At 39.9% G+C, this 12,248-nt stretch overlaps 1 protein-coding gene across 2 annotated transcripts in view; it reads right to left on the bottom strand.

Moving 5' to 3' along the window:
* Nucleotides 1-12,248, bottom strand: part of PARVB (parvin beta) — a 62,409-nt gene that overhangs the window by 25,853 nt on the left and 24,308 nt on the right. For both annotated transcript variants that reach the window (XM_051630723.1, XM_051630733.1), the window contains exons 3-4: nucleotides 10,097-10,167; nucleotides 2,831-2,933 (exon numbers count right to left, since the gene is read on the bottom strand). In XM_051630723.1, the coding sequence (XP_051486683.1) occupies nucleotides 2,831-2,933; nucleotides 10,097-10,167 (174 nt within the window). The remainder of the gene's footprint in view (nucleotides 1-2,830; nucleotides 2,934-10,096; nucleotides 10,168-12,248) is intronic.

Here is a 12,248-nt window from a genome sequence, read left to right as displayed (position 1 = left end):
CAAGTTAGTAGTAACATTTATTGTGCCTCCCATTTTCTTTCACTACAGAAAAGCATGTAGCACAACACAGCCTTGACTACACAAGGAATCTGCTCAGGTTTAATGTGTTTTTTTTAATAACAAGTTAATTTAGGAAAAAAAGGGGAAACATGTGAACACTTAATCAGCTTGATACGCTTTATTTCAGGTTAGCTGAAGGCACAAATTTAAGCTAAAGCAAAGTTTGCCTCCTCAAACCATCAAGTCATACATCCCACAGATTTGCACTGGCTTAGTGGAACTAATTTAAAGAAAGAAGTAAATTGGTATAATATTCTCATGTTGTTATGACATTGTCACTTGATGGTTGATTACTTCCAAAAGTGAAATACTGCAGAAAATTTGGTAAAATGCCCTTACTAAAATCTGAATTCTACTTCTGTAACATAATTATTTGTTGCCAAAGTTACAGACAACTAGTCCATAGTATATATTCTCTTCCTCTGTATTGTGGCCCTTGCCAAAGACACAGGAGCTGAGGAAGGTAGGGTAGAGTCCTCCAGCCACCAAAGCCATGGGAACAGCTGATCCCTCCTCTCCCTCAACCAAGGAGAAAAAAGTGGTTAAACTCACCCTGCTGCAGGGTCTAGGAAGTTAGGACTTGTTGAACATACTCCAATTATATATTATTATTCCAGTTTTTAAAATAGAAAAAACATCACCAGAACTGTTTTCACAAAATGGGATGGGCTTCAACTCAAAAGATTCTTTCAGAAACATTTCAGAGTTGTCAAAAGTTATGATTTCAATAATGAAAATATGTTTGCTCTGAAAATGTTTCTTCTGGATATTTCAACTAGCTGAAGAGATACACACACATATATATATATATTTATGTCTACATTTTAAGTTACAAAACTACAAGAGCACTTTAATAACGCAAAACAACCCAAACAGAAGAGACTTCCAAGTTATTGACTCACAAATACTGAACATTTTGATTGTTTCCATCAATCTACAGTAGGAATTTTTTATCAATATCTGAATAATACAAGTGGAAAAAATGCTCTTTAGTTGTCTTTTGGTTTTTTTGGTCTGCCTATCAAGACAGATCTGCTTAAAACATCTCACACACAAGGAATGATAACTACTACTTGAAGGTTAATGACCCTGGGTTCTTATCACCTCCTCCAGGCACCAGAAAACATGACTTGCACAACAGAGGGCTGACCTAACTCTCAGGCTTCAAGCATCAGGAGCACGGCCACAAGCATGATGGGTTTTGCCTCCTGCATCCATGTGACAGCAGGAAGATTGATAGACTCAGTAATTCAAGTTTTGCTGAAGAAACCAAGACATCATTGAAGAACCACACAAGATTGGGACTGAGCAGTGATAGCTTCAGGTCAGAAGAGAAACATCTTCAGTCAGAGACCCAACAGTAAGAAAATGAGGAAAAAACAGTCCAGTGAAAGTCTCAGGCAGCAAGACACACGTGCCCACCTCTTCTTCTATAAGCTATGCTAAGTCCAACTGAACTACATATAGAATCATAGAACGGTTTGGGTTGGCAGGGACCTTAAAGATAATCTAGATTCAACCCTCCTGCCATGGGCAGGGACGCCTCCCACTAGACCAGGCTGCTCAAAGCCTCATCCAGCCTGGCCTAGAACACTTCCAGGGAGGGGGAAATATATGTATGTACACCTAAGCACCTTCTAAAAGCCTGCAGGCCTTAGGGTGGAACCAAGGCCTCCAGAGGGAGTATAAGAAAGCAGTGATACCTATGACAAAGGCCTCCAGTGAAATGTGCTACCATCTGCTGAACCAGTACTGTCTATAGGTTAAGAAGTACAATTGTATTCACACAAATATTCCCAAGCTAAAATTAACTCTACACTCCTGCTCCCCATCCTGTCTGGAGGGTCCCAGCTGCAGTCTAACCAAGCAGTGTTAAAAGTACTCTTTGTTTTATTCCTCAAATTGTTCTTGAGGAGTTTAAATTGCACACAAAGTTAATTGTTCTTAACCCAGTTTAAAAGCTTGTGAACGTTAATCAAAATGCTGCAGACCTGCTATTTAAGGGGCATGTGCAGAAAATTCAGTCATCAGCATCTGTTAGCACCAGTGGAATTAGCACCAGTAGGTCCTCTTGCCCCACTCGAACACATGCATCACACATCCCAGCCCACTCTTGAAAACATGTCATAAGAAAACTGAGAGCAGCCTGACTTTTCATCAGTGGAAAAAGAGTGGATTTACAATGGCACTTGAAGCTTCAAGTCTCTTTGTTTGCTAAAAGCACCCCCATAAATCATAGCATCATCGTAAGGTTTTCTCCACTGTGCTTCTTGCATGAACACACTTATTGCTAAGATGTGAGGGGGCTGCAAAATCACAACTGCTGCATTGAGTATAGGCTTCCATGAATCATTTGCACAGAAGTGCACATTATGCCTATGTCCCTGCTGCCACACATTCTCTTTTTCTCATTTTTCCCCCTAAAATTAATTCTATCAGGACCTGAAAAAAGCTCTCAGCCCAAAAGCTTTCAGAAGCAACTACACAGATAAAATTTTGGACTACACCTTTTTTATACCACGTATTTCAGTCCATTTCATGGACTATACTTAGTCCATGAAACAGATACTCAGGAATCATCTGGACTTTCTCTCCTTTCAGCAGACAGCCTGAGAAGAACAGATGAAGAAGCTGATACTGTAGCTATCAGTGAAACTAACTGCATCCCTGGTGAGATGGTGAGTTACTGCACAGCTCTCCGCAGCTTTGGAAGATGCTAACTTGGGGCCCCTTCCAGTCTTTGGGGCTGCCTTCTCTTGTGTGAACTCACCCAGCAGCTTTTGCAGCACCTGCCCATCATAAAGATCCTCTTCAAGCTGTTTGACAATGATTCTCTCCTCCACCAGCACATCATTGATCCAGTCAATTAGAACCTGAAAGTAAAAAAAAAAGGAAGCAAATGTCTATAAACCACTGAAATATGTTCCTTCCATTCCAGGTAGTAATCAGGAATATAAAACAGAGCAAGAATAACCATATTTATGTATTTATGGAGAAATAACAGAGATACTGTTGCTCAGTTGTGTTTTCATTCAGATATTGCAGCATGGCAATTTTACTGCCCTCTATTTTTCCTCACTAAAACATTCCCCTTATTGCACCAATTCTAAAGCAAGTAGCAACTAGTAGCTCTGCAACAATAATCTTTGCTAGTGTATCTGTTCTACATGTCACAAAACTCATGTCTTACCTATTTCATGTGAACAGCAGACCTGCCAATAGATGACAAGAGTCCCACGCTCCCACCATGATCCCTGCCATGAACAGATGTAGATTGTGCACCAGAAAGATCTTCAGAGGGGAAAGAGTGAACACTTCTACTAACAGGAGCTGAACAGATGCACTAAACAGATCCCTGCCATGAGCAACAGGACGAAGTATTTTATCTTAAGATACTGCAGAAAACAGAAGTCTGTATTCTGTAAAATTTTGGTCAAATGGACCCAATAACCATTCTACAACACATATAATAGTCCCCATAGGCTGACTATTGTAACTATAAAAACCATTCAATCACCTGCAAAACAGGAATGAACATAAAGAACCTTTAAAAATAAAAGGAGCTGAATTCAGTTTTTCAGGTGCCAAAGATAATAATTGCCAAGCAGTTACAGGAAAAACAGCCTAGACTGTTTGAAGTTGGTAGTAGTGCTTTCCTCCAATTTGTAATTTGGAAAATTAAATTACTTCTGGAAAAGTAATATCGTTCTGTGGAAAGAGATGGAATGTTAAATACTGCTAAATCCTATAAGAGGAAAAGAGTATTGCCAGCCATAGACACACAAAATCCATTAATTAGAGCCACCTAAAGCATCGATCCTCATTTAAAAATTCTGCATTTTTAAATTTATTTCATATGAAATTGTGAATTCATTAAATTTATTTTCTGATTAGATCCCATTCTGCCTCTTCTCAGCAGTCATGAGGGCTAAGAAAGTTTGGGCATTTTAATATAAAAGAAGTTGTAAAACAAAAGCAAATAAAGAAACTATAGATAAGCTTGCACTGGAAAACACCTACTTGGCAATTCTAGGAAACAGAAGCATTTGTCAAAAGAACATTTAAGTGACTCAGTCTGGCTACTGAGGTCCATTGAATCTATGAACCTCAACTGGGTTTTGCTAGGCTTAGTATCCACAAATAAATGTACAATCCAAATATGAGATACTAATGCATTATGTACCTCTAATCTATACCTATAGTACTTCCAAAGCATGCTGAAAATGTGCAAGACTGAAACTCAGCTCTAAAAATAGTGTAAGTGGCAAATTTTATCTGGGGATAGGGCAACCAGTCAGTTCATGGAAAACAAGGATCAGCAACAACGCTCACCTATGTAAATCACTTTTGCCCTCTAAGCTGCCCAGAGGGATGAAAAATCTCAATAATAAAAATTACTCCTTTGAAGAGCTTTCTTTCAAAATAAAGCTTTTCTGGTAAGTTGTTCACTAGTCAGTATCTGCAACTTTTATCAAAAGTGGTCTTCTCTAAAGCATAAAGGAAAGTGGAGATTATGTTTGAACAGAGACACGAATTTAAAAGGATGTGCTCTGCACCAGAATTATTGCCCCACTGCTCCCCTGTGACTTAGTAGGAACCTTAGCTATCACTTGGGCCATTCCCTCTATCAGATGGCCTCTGCTGTGCACTTGTAACTACCACCAGCGTTCCAACACATGCCACCAAGTTGTCCCACACTCTCACATCCACCTAATGCCATTTGCTGGGCAGGAAGTGCTTCACTGCAATGACTGTTCTACCAGTCTTAGCCCTAACAACATGCCTTACACTCCACGGCTGGTATAAAATCCCACATGCAGCTGATGATCTTCAATGAACCTCAGGCTCATCTTCTTGTTCAGTACTTGGAGACTCACAAAACAGCATGCAGGTACATGGAAATGTTTGTTAGGTCATTTAACTTGTCATACGTTCATTAAAAGCTGCTTTTCTAGAGTCTATAGCATTTGGGATTAGCAGCATGATTTTAAAGCTTTAATACAATATCTCCATGTCCTCAAAAGCCTTGCTGCTCCTTCATGCCTATCCATAGTTACATAAAACATTTCTGAACTGCATCAAATACCCAGACATACACATTAGTAGTTGTAAAATTTCCAGGGGTGATTTAAATTCTGACACATCCATTTATCCTATCATTTTTAGGACAAATGTATGGCTGGTTAAATGAGCCATGTTGCCATTACTAAACACTGGATTGAAAACTGAAATTCACCACGAGGCAAGATAGCGGAGACAAAAGAGTGCTATAAATCTAGAAGGAAAAATGAGTCTGCCTGGCCACTTTGTTTTTTAGTTCATGCAAGATGGGTTTTTACATCCAACTTCACCAGCTCGGTGCAGTATTTGTGCTCTGCAGGCTGGCTGCTCCCACGGGGGTGAGGCACATTCAGAGATAATCTGCAGAGATCAAGGGCATAAGGACTCCACAGTCACTGCTACACAGTAATGAACAAAATGAAAAACAAGACAAAATACATGAACACATCTGGCACAATTGGAAAACAGGAAGCCCAGCAAAGAAAGCAAACCCTGATTTCAATGACCCTTTTCTCCCGAATTCTGGGAGAACTAGGAAACAAGGGATCAAATGTATGAAAGCTTAACTGGCTTCAGGGCTGAGCATGGAAATTAATATTAAAAATTCATATTCAGGCCTGGAAACTGTTGACTAAGCACAAAGCACTGTAAACAAAGAGAAGGCTGCTTGTTTTGAAAAGCAGACTATGGAGCATTTAGGAAGCATTATTTCATCTGGTCACATGTGAAACCTTATGAAAAGGACAGTGGCTTCACTCTGGTTTTCTCTTTACCACAGGGAATTTTAAAAAGCCGTAAAATTAGACATAGAAAAAGGTGACAATTTCTAGGACAGTTAATGATTTACTACAAATGAGGATATTTCCTCATTCAGACAGTATCTAGAGCAGAAATGTTTGAATCCCTGTTAAGTTTAGATGAGGTTTTAAAGGCCCCAAGTTGTAATATCAGCTGCTCTTACAGATATCTTTGCAGGGAGGGAAATCATCTTGCAATGTGACTTGTTGTCTTTTGTCAAGGCACTTTCAGATGGGACCAAATTCTTGCAAGTTGCTGTTCTAAAATTTTTCATTCAATTATTGGAAACTCTTCTTCATACTATCTCTACCAAAATACATGAGAAAACTCCAGGAAAGCTGCCACTTATATGAAATGTTAAAATGTCTTCTTAAAGCCTCTGAGTCAATTCCTACAGCCTAATAAGTCTCATTAAGTTTAAGAGACAACCAGTAATGAAGCTTTTGAAACTTTTACCCTTCAGCCATATCTGAACCAGAAGGGGGAAAAAAAATTCCTTCCACCTTCACACCCAATATACAAAGAAACACATTTGAACAAGGAAAGCACACACAGATCAGCTTCCTTTTAAGTATTCAAAAGTGAGCTACAAGAACCCCAAAACGCTCTTTATAATTAGTGACATAGACCAGCTAAGGGAACTTTATATATTAATGGAAACTGAATTTTAAACAGATTCACAATAACACATAGACTAGAAACCTGACTCCAAAGCATACAATAAAAACAATGTATCACAGGATACCTCTTTATCCGATCACAAAATACTCCAAACTTGTAATTCACTTACTTGAAGTTAGTTGTGCACTTGTCACTTGACAAATACTGGGCAATGAAAAGAAGTTCACACGTTTCAGACACTAGAGTATTTTGTGAATATATTATTTATACACACATTTAAAGAAACAGATAACTCTTCTCTCTTTCCCTGATCTGAATTTTCAGCTTTGGGTCTGTTCAGCCATGTACCAAATTCTGCTTGACTAGACACAGAGTAAATGAAGAAAAAAAAGCTGCTGGCCACAGAGGGAACTTGGTTGAAGACTTCATATTGATAATTTGTGGCCAACTATTTTTAGAATACCATCAATGACGATAAAAAACAACACTGTGAAGCGTAATACTAGTTCCTGATTATTTTTGTATGTGCAAGAGGACTTAAAGCACCCACAGCTAAATAGCTTGCAACAGGGGGGTTCACACTATATATTTGCTTTGAGGAATGTTGGTTTTTCTTCTGTTTCTCTCTCCCTGTTACCACAATGCTATACAATCTGTCTCTCCAGACTTATGACAACTCTGTCAAAATCACTTTTAAATGCTCCCATGAGCTTGCACTGATCAATCCACTACACACGTAATTCCTATGGGATGAGGCTAGCAGACATTAAAACAACATTTTGTGGAGACAAAGATACTAAACCAGTGTCAGCAAGAGATAGCTCTGCTGTTTCTTTGCACGGAGATCCACTCACTAAACTTCATGCAACTGACAGAACAGAAATGCCCCAGATCAGTGATGGCAAACCATGGGCATGTCTAATTCTGGTATTGAAAGAGATTTGGGCTGGCACCAATTAAACAAAGTCACATTGCCAAATTTCAAAAGCCACCAAGCTCTATCGCTGCTATTGACACATTCCTCTCTGAGGGGAAAAGACAGAGAATAATCTGAACTAGAAAAAACTCCATCTATTCAACTCGTCAGTCCTGGCTAGTTTGTGGAGATATTTCATTTCAAGCTCTGTGGGGCAGGCAGTCTTTTCTGCTGGCTGCTGCTGAATAGCACTTAGCATGGCTAATTGTCATCCAGCAATGGGCTCTTGGAAAATGTCATTAACAACTGAAGAATGGAAAACAAGGAATACATTTGCTCATTTTTTCACATCATCCAAACTCTGCGGCACAAAATGGGTTTTGCCAACATAATTCAAACCTCTTGCTGCCTTACAGATTCACACCAACATAGTGTTAAATATTTCTCTAGCTGAATCTCTGTAAAAACTCTCAACTGCTGAGAGGTATGCAAATGATTAGCAATTACCTAAATTACGTAATTTTCAAGTAGGCACACTACAGGAGACATCTCTCCTTTGAGGATGATCCCAAGGAAACAATCCCCAGTTGCATGCTGCTCCCTGCACCAGTTGCTCCACTTCAATTGGTAATACATTAGTCTCTTTTCATTCAAGTGTAAACGTCAAAAAGTGTCAAGAGTCGTCAAGGTTGGAAGGGACCTCTGAACACCACATAGTCCAACCCCCCTGCCAGAGCAGGGTCACCCAGAGCACACCACACAGGAACGTGTCCAGGCAGTTTTTTTAATGGCTCCTGAGAAGGAGACTCCACAACCTCTCTGGGCAGCCTGTTCAGTGCTCTGTTACTCTCACAGTAAAGAATTTTTTACTTATGTTTAGGCTGAACCTGCTGTGCTCCATCTTGTGCTCATTGCTCCTTGTCCTGTCATTGGACACTGCAGAAAAGAGAGTGGGCCCATCCTCCTGACAACTGCTCTTTAGATATTTATAAGCATTCAAGAGAACCCCCATTTGTCTCCTCCGGGCTAAACAGACCCAGCTCTCTCAGCCTTTCTTTACAGAGCAAATGTTCCATTTCTTCATGGTGCAGTGAATCAGAACCTGCTTTTGTAATGTGCTCTCTGCACTCAGATACAATCCCAAGTACAGCTTTATCCCTGATCTTCATTCCCCCTAGAGTTTTTCAGGTTTTTCAGTTGGAAAATACAACCTTGCTAAACTATGACATCCAGGAAAGACTCATCAATTGATATTAAATTCAACGGCAAAATTTCCAGTTTAAAAGCAATTCTGATCTTAATATCAAGTCTCCTGCATCACAGAGTGCATCTGGTTCCTTCACTGCAACGACTCTGGTTCAGCTGAATTATTCATTATAATACCTACTAGCAAAGAAACCACAGGACATTTTGAATGAGTGTTGCAAGACCATTGTACCTTTTGAGAGAACTAACAAATCTGGTATTAACAAACAATGTGCAAATGCACTTAATTTAAAGCCACAATGTATTCCAGGTGAATTAGAATAACAAAGAAACTTGAGCACAGCTCCTTGGTAAACTCAGTTTGATGTGGTTTTGTAATGTTATTCATTTAATAACAGACCACTGGGCTTGTTCTAAAGATGTACCAGGCAAGTGGTTTGCTGAGGCATTCTGTGCAGCATGTGTGCAGCCAGGTGCACAAGGTCTCCTGAAAGGAATGTGCCACAGCTCAACCCCCTGTTTGGAGACACTATACACCATCCAAAGTTTTCAGACCCACCCAGCTGCAGCTGTGTTGTTGTTTCTAAAAGAACATATTTCTAAAAACAAAATTTTAAAAATAAAAAAGAGGAAGTATAGCGGGACGTACAACCCAAGCACGAACACGTTTTGGAAAGAGATAGATCGTGTTTGTTCAGAGTTGCCAGCTCTTCTCACCCTGCACAAGCTTTCACCATTAACCTCAACAACTTACCGCATACACAAGGTTCTCCTAAACACTAATCCCTCAAGATCATATCCTCCCTCAAGAGCATTGCTGGGCAGAGAGACCCACCCCACATCATCACAGCTGGGAACACCACTATCAACACCTTGGGCAGGTGTCTCCAGTGACAATACAGGTTCAGGACAATCTAGCCCCTGTCCTAGCACACAGAGAAAATGAGGACTTTTCTTCTTTAAAAAAACCCAACAGAATACAGGGTAAGAAGAATCTCAATTCCAACCTTCCTGTTAAACCAGAGATCTCCTTATTGTCCCCTGCCATGCCCTTGCTTATTCTGTCCTGCTCTTTCCTCTCCTGAAATCTCACTAACACTTTCCAAAGCTCCTTCCCTGTCTTCATAGACAGAAGGAACCCAGGTTTACATGCAGTGACTTCAGGTAGATACAAGCTAAGCACTGATCCTCACTGCAATAATCACACAGATATAAATGGACAGTAAGGCTTTTACTCCATAACTACTATGAGCACTCTGACAGCTTTTTCTTGTTTCTTTCATTGGTTTTAACCTTACCTTGTTGATGACCTCAGTTTTCACAGATACACTTCAGTAACAAGATGTGTTCTTTATAATATATCTAGGTAATCAGCCTGTAAACTACTCCAGCTCCCTAGTTAAATTGAAGGAGGACAAAACAGTGATCTCCTACCTTGATCAGTTCTTTGAACTTGGGGTCTTCTTTTGAGTTAGGATCAATCATAGTGCGTTCCTCGTTCTCCTCTGTCCAAGTAAAATGGGAAACTTTAGTGAGAGCCACTTCAAATGCACACTGCTGAAACACTGTAACAATTCCTAATCATGAAGTGGTCTGTCAGCTGATCAAGAAATGACAGTGATTAGTCATCCTCTTAGCATGGGGATATCCAACAATCAAAGTGTTAGGCGTTTTTAGGGACACAGAAAGGAAGCACAGCCCTAACTACCCTAAAATGTTTCCACTGACCTCCTTGAACTCAGAATGCATCAGAGGAAGATCACTGTCATCTGTATCCTGTGGGGCATGTCAATATTAACATGCCCAAAAGTGCTGTCACTACTTTTCTCCCTCTCCTCAACTTTTACTAAATTTCTATTTGAAAACACCTGTCCCAAATTACACCATCTAGAAGAGTACAGCAAGCTTATGGCACTGCACTCAGGGCAACTGCTGAGACTTGTGCCTCGCCCTCTGGTTCCTTGAAACTTGGTCACACATGTGGCCCTGAGTGCGTGAACTCCTTAACCTCTGGTTAAGCTGGAGAATGAAAATTACCCCCATTTACATCAGTTGTATTTGTGCATGGGCGAAGAACATAAAGCAGATTTCTCAGGTATAGTTGTCTTCTCTATCTGCTGCTGCTGTGGGATGGAGAGACATGAGAAATTTTCTCCAATAGCCAGTACAACTACCTCAAGAAGCATGAACGTTAATGTTAATTTTAGAAGGGATGATTTGGTACGGAAATGTTGGTAGCAGAATCAACTTGAGCTCAATAAGGCTCACCACTGCACAACTTTTGTCAGAATTATCTTTGCAACAACACATATAGACACGTGGATCATGTGCAAGTGTAATGTTACCACGGATATGGACACCCGTATTTCGGAAGCAGTTGAAGCAAGTCTCGTATTTTAAATTCTGATGCTTGCTTTCAAGTAGCAGACCTTTCCCTGCACCCTTCATTTTAGCTCCTTTAGTAGCCAAGTGGTAGCTGTGATCTAGGTTAGATCTGTTCCTTCAAGTGAAGGGCAAAAATAAGACCCTGCTATCTGAACATCCTTGACAAATTTCTATGAACCTAGGAAAAAACATGAATTCTTTTGCTGCTTTTTCCCCCCTGTTACTTTACTTCCTCATTACTCCTTGAGATGAATCAAGCAGTCTAGTTGTAAGGAAGTGATACCCACAACACACCCAAAATACTGCTAACTGAAAATCTGAACAAGATTTGACCAATAATGGCATATGAGTCACCACAGAACTTTGCTTAAGGTTCCCCAGTGATGATGTCTTTACATGACAGGCCTACAGGAGTGGTCCTGCATCTTCTGAAGTCATACACACCTTTAGTGGTACCCAGAAGAAATCGCTGGAGACACAGCTGGCCCATACATATACACAGAGCAATCAACACTTTGCCTGTGTCTCAGAAGAACAGCACTTAGCATTTCCTACTGCTCTTCTAAACAGAAAATCTAAATTAGTAAGACTTTTTTTATTTTCATTTCCTATTTTATTATTTGTCACCATGACAGGCTGCTTCACCTAATTACATAGACTAAGATAAATAAGGCCAGGAAAGAAAAAAAGTGGTTTATTCCAACAAGTTTTAAACACTTTTTTGCTATTAAATTACGCTGTTGCTCTTGTAGGGATTTGAGGAAGACAGGGAAAAGAGAGAAGAGAAATTTTAATATTTGCTTTCCTTTTATAAATCATTCCTTGTTTTACATACTTCTATCCTAACCACATTTAATTACTATTTTCAGCAGCCTAAATGCTCATCTGTTCATTCTGTATCAGGTATATTTTGCTGTACTGTCACTTGCAAAGTGGCAGGAGTAACCAAGGAGAAATACGGCATCCACTAGTTAACAACAGTGCAGTATGTACTACATGTACATACATATGTACATATGTACATATGGAAGCCCCATCCCTGGAAGTGTTCAAGGCCATGCTGGATGGAGCTTTGAACAACCTGGTCTAATGGGAGGTGTCTCTGCCCATGCAGGGGGATTGGAACTAGATGATCTTTAAGGTCCTTTCCAACCCAAACTGTTCTATGAGTAAACGTCTATTAAGACAAGGCAGCCTAAGG

Source organism: Apus apus, chromosome 1 (assembly GCF_020740795.1).
Source record: "Apus apus isolate bApuApu2 chromosome 1, bApuApu2.pri.cur, whole genome shotgun sequence".
Taxonomy (NCBI): domain Eukaryota; kingdom Metazoa; phylum Chordata; class Aves; order Apodiformes; family Apodidae; genus Apus; species Apus apus.
Note: the sequence above shows the minus strand (reverse complement) of the source record. Positions and strands in the feature narration are given on the sequence as shown.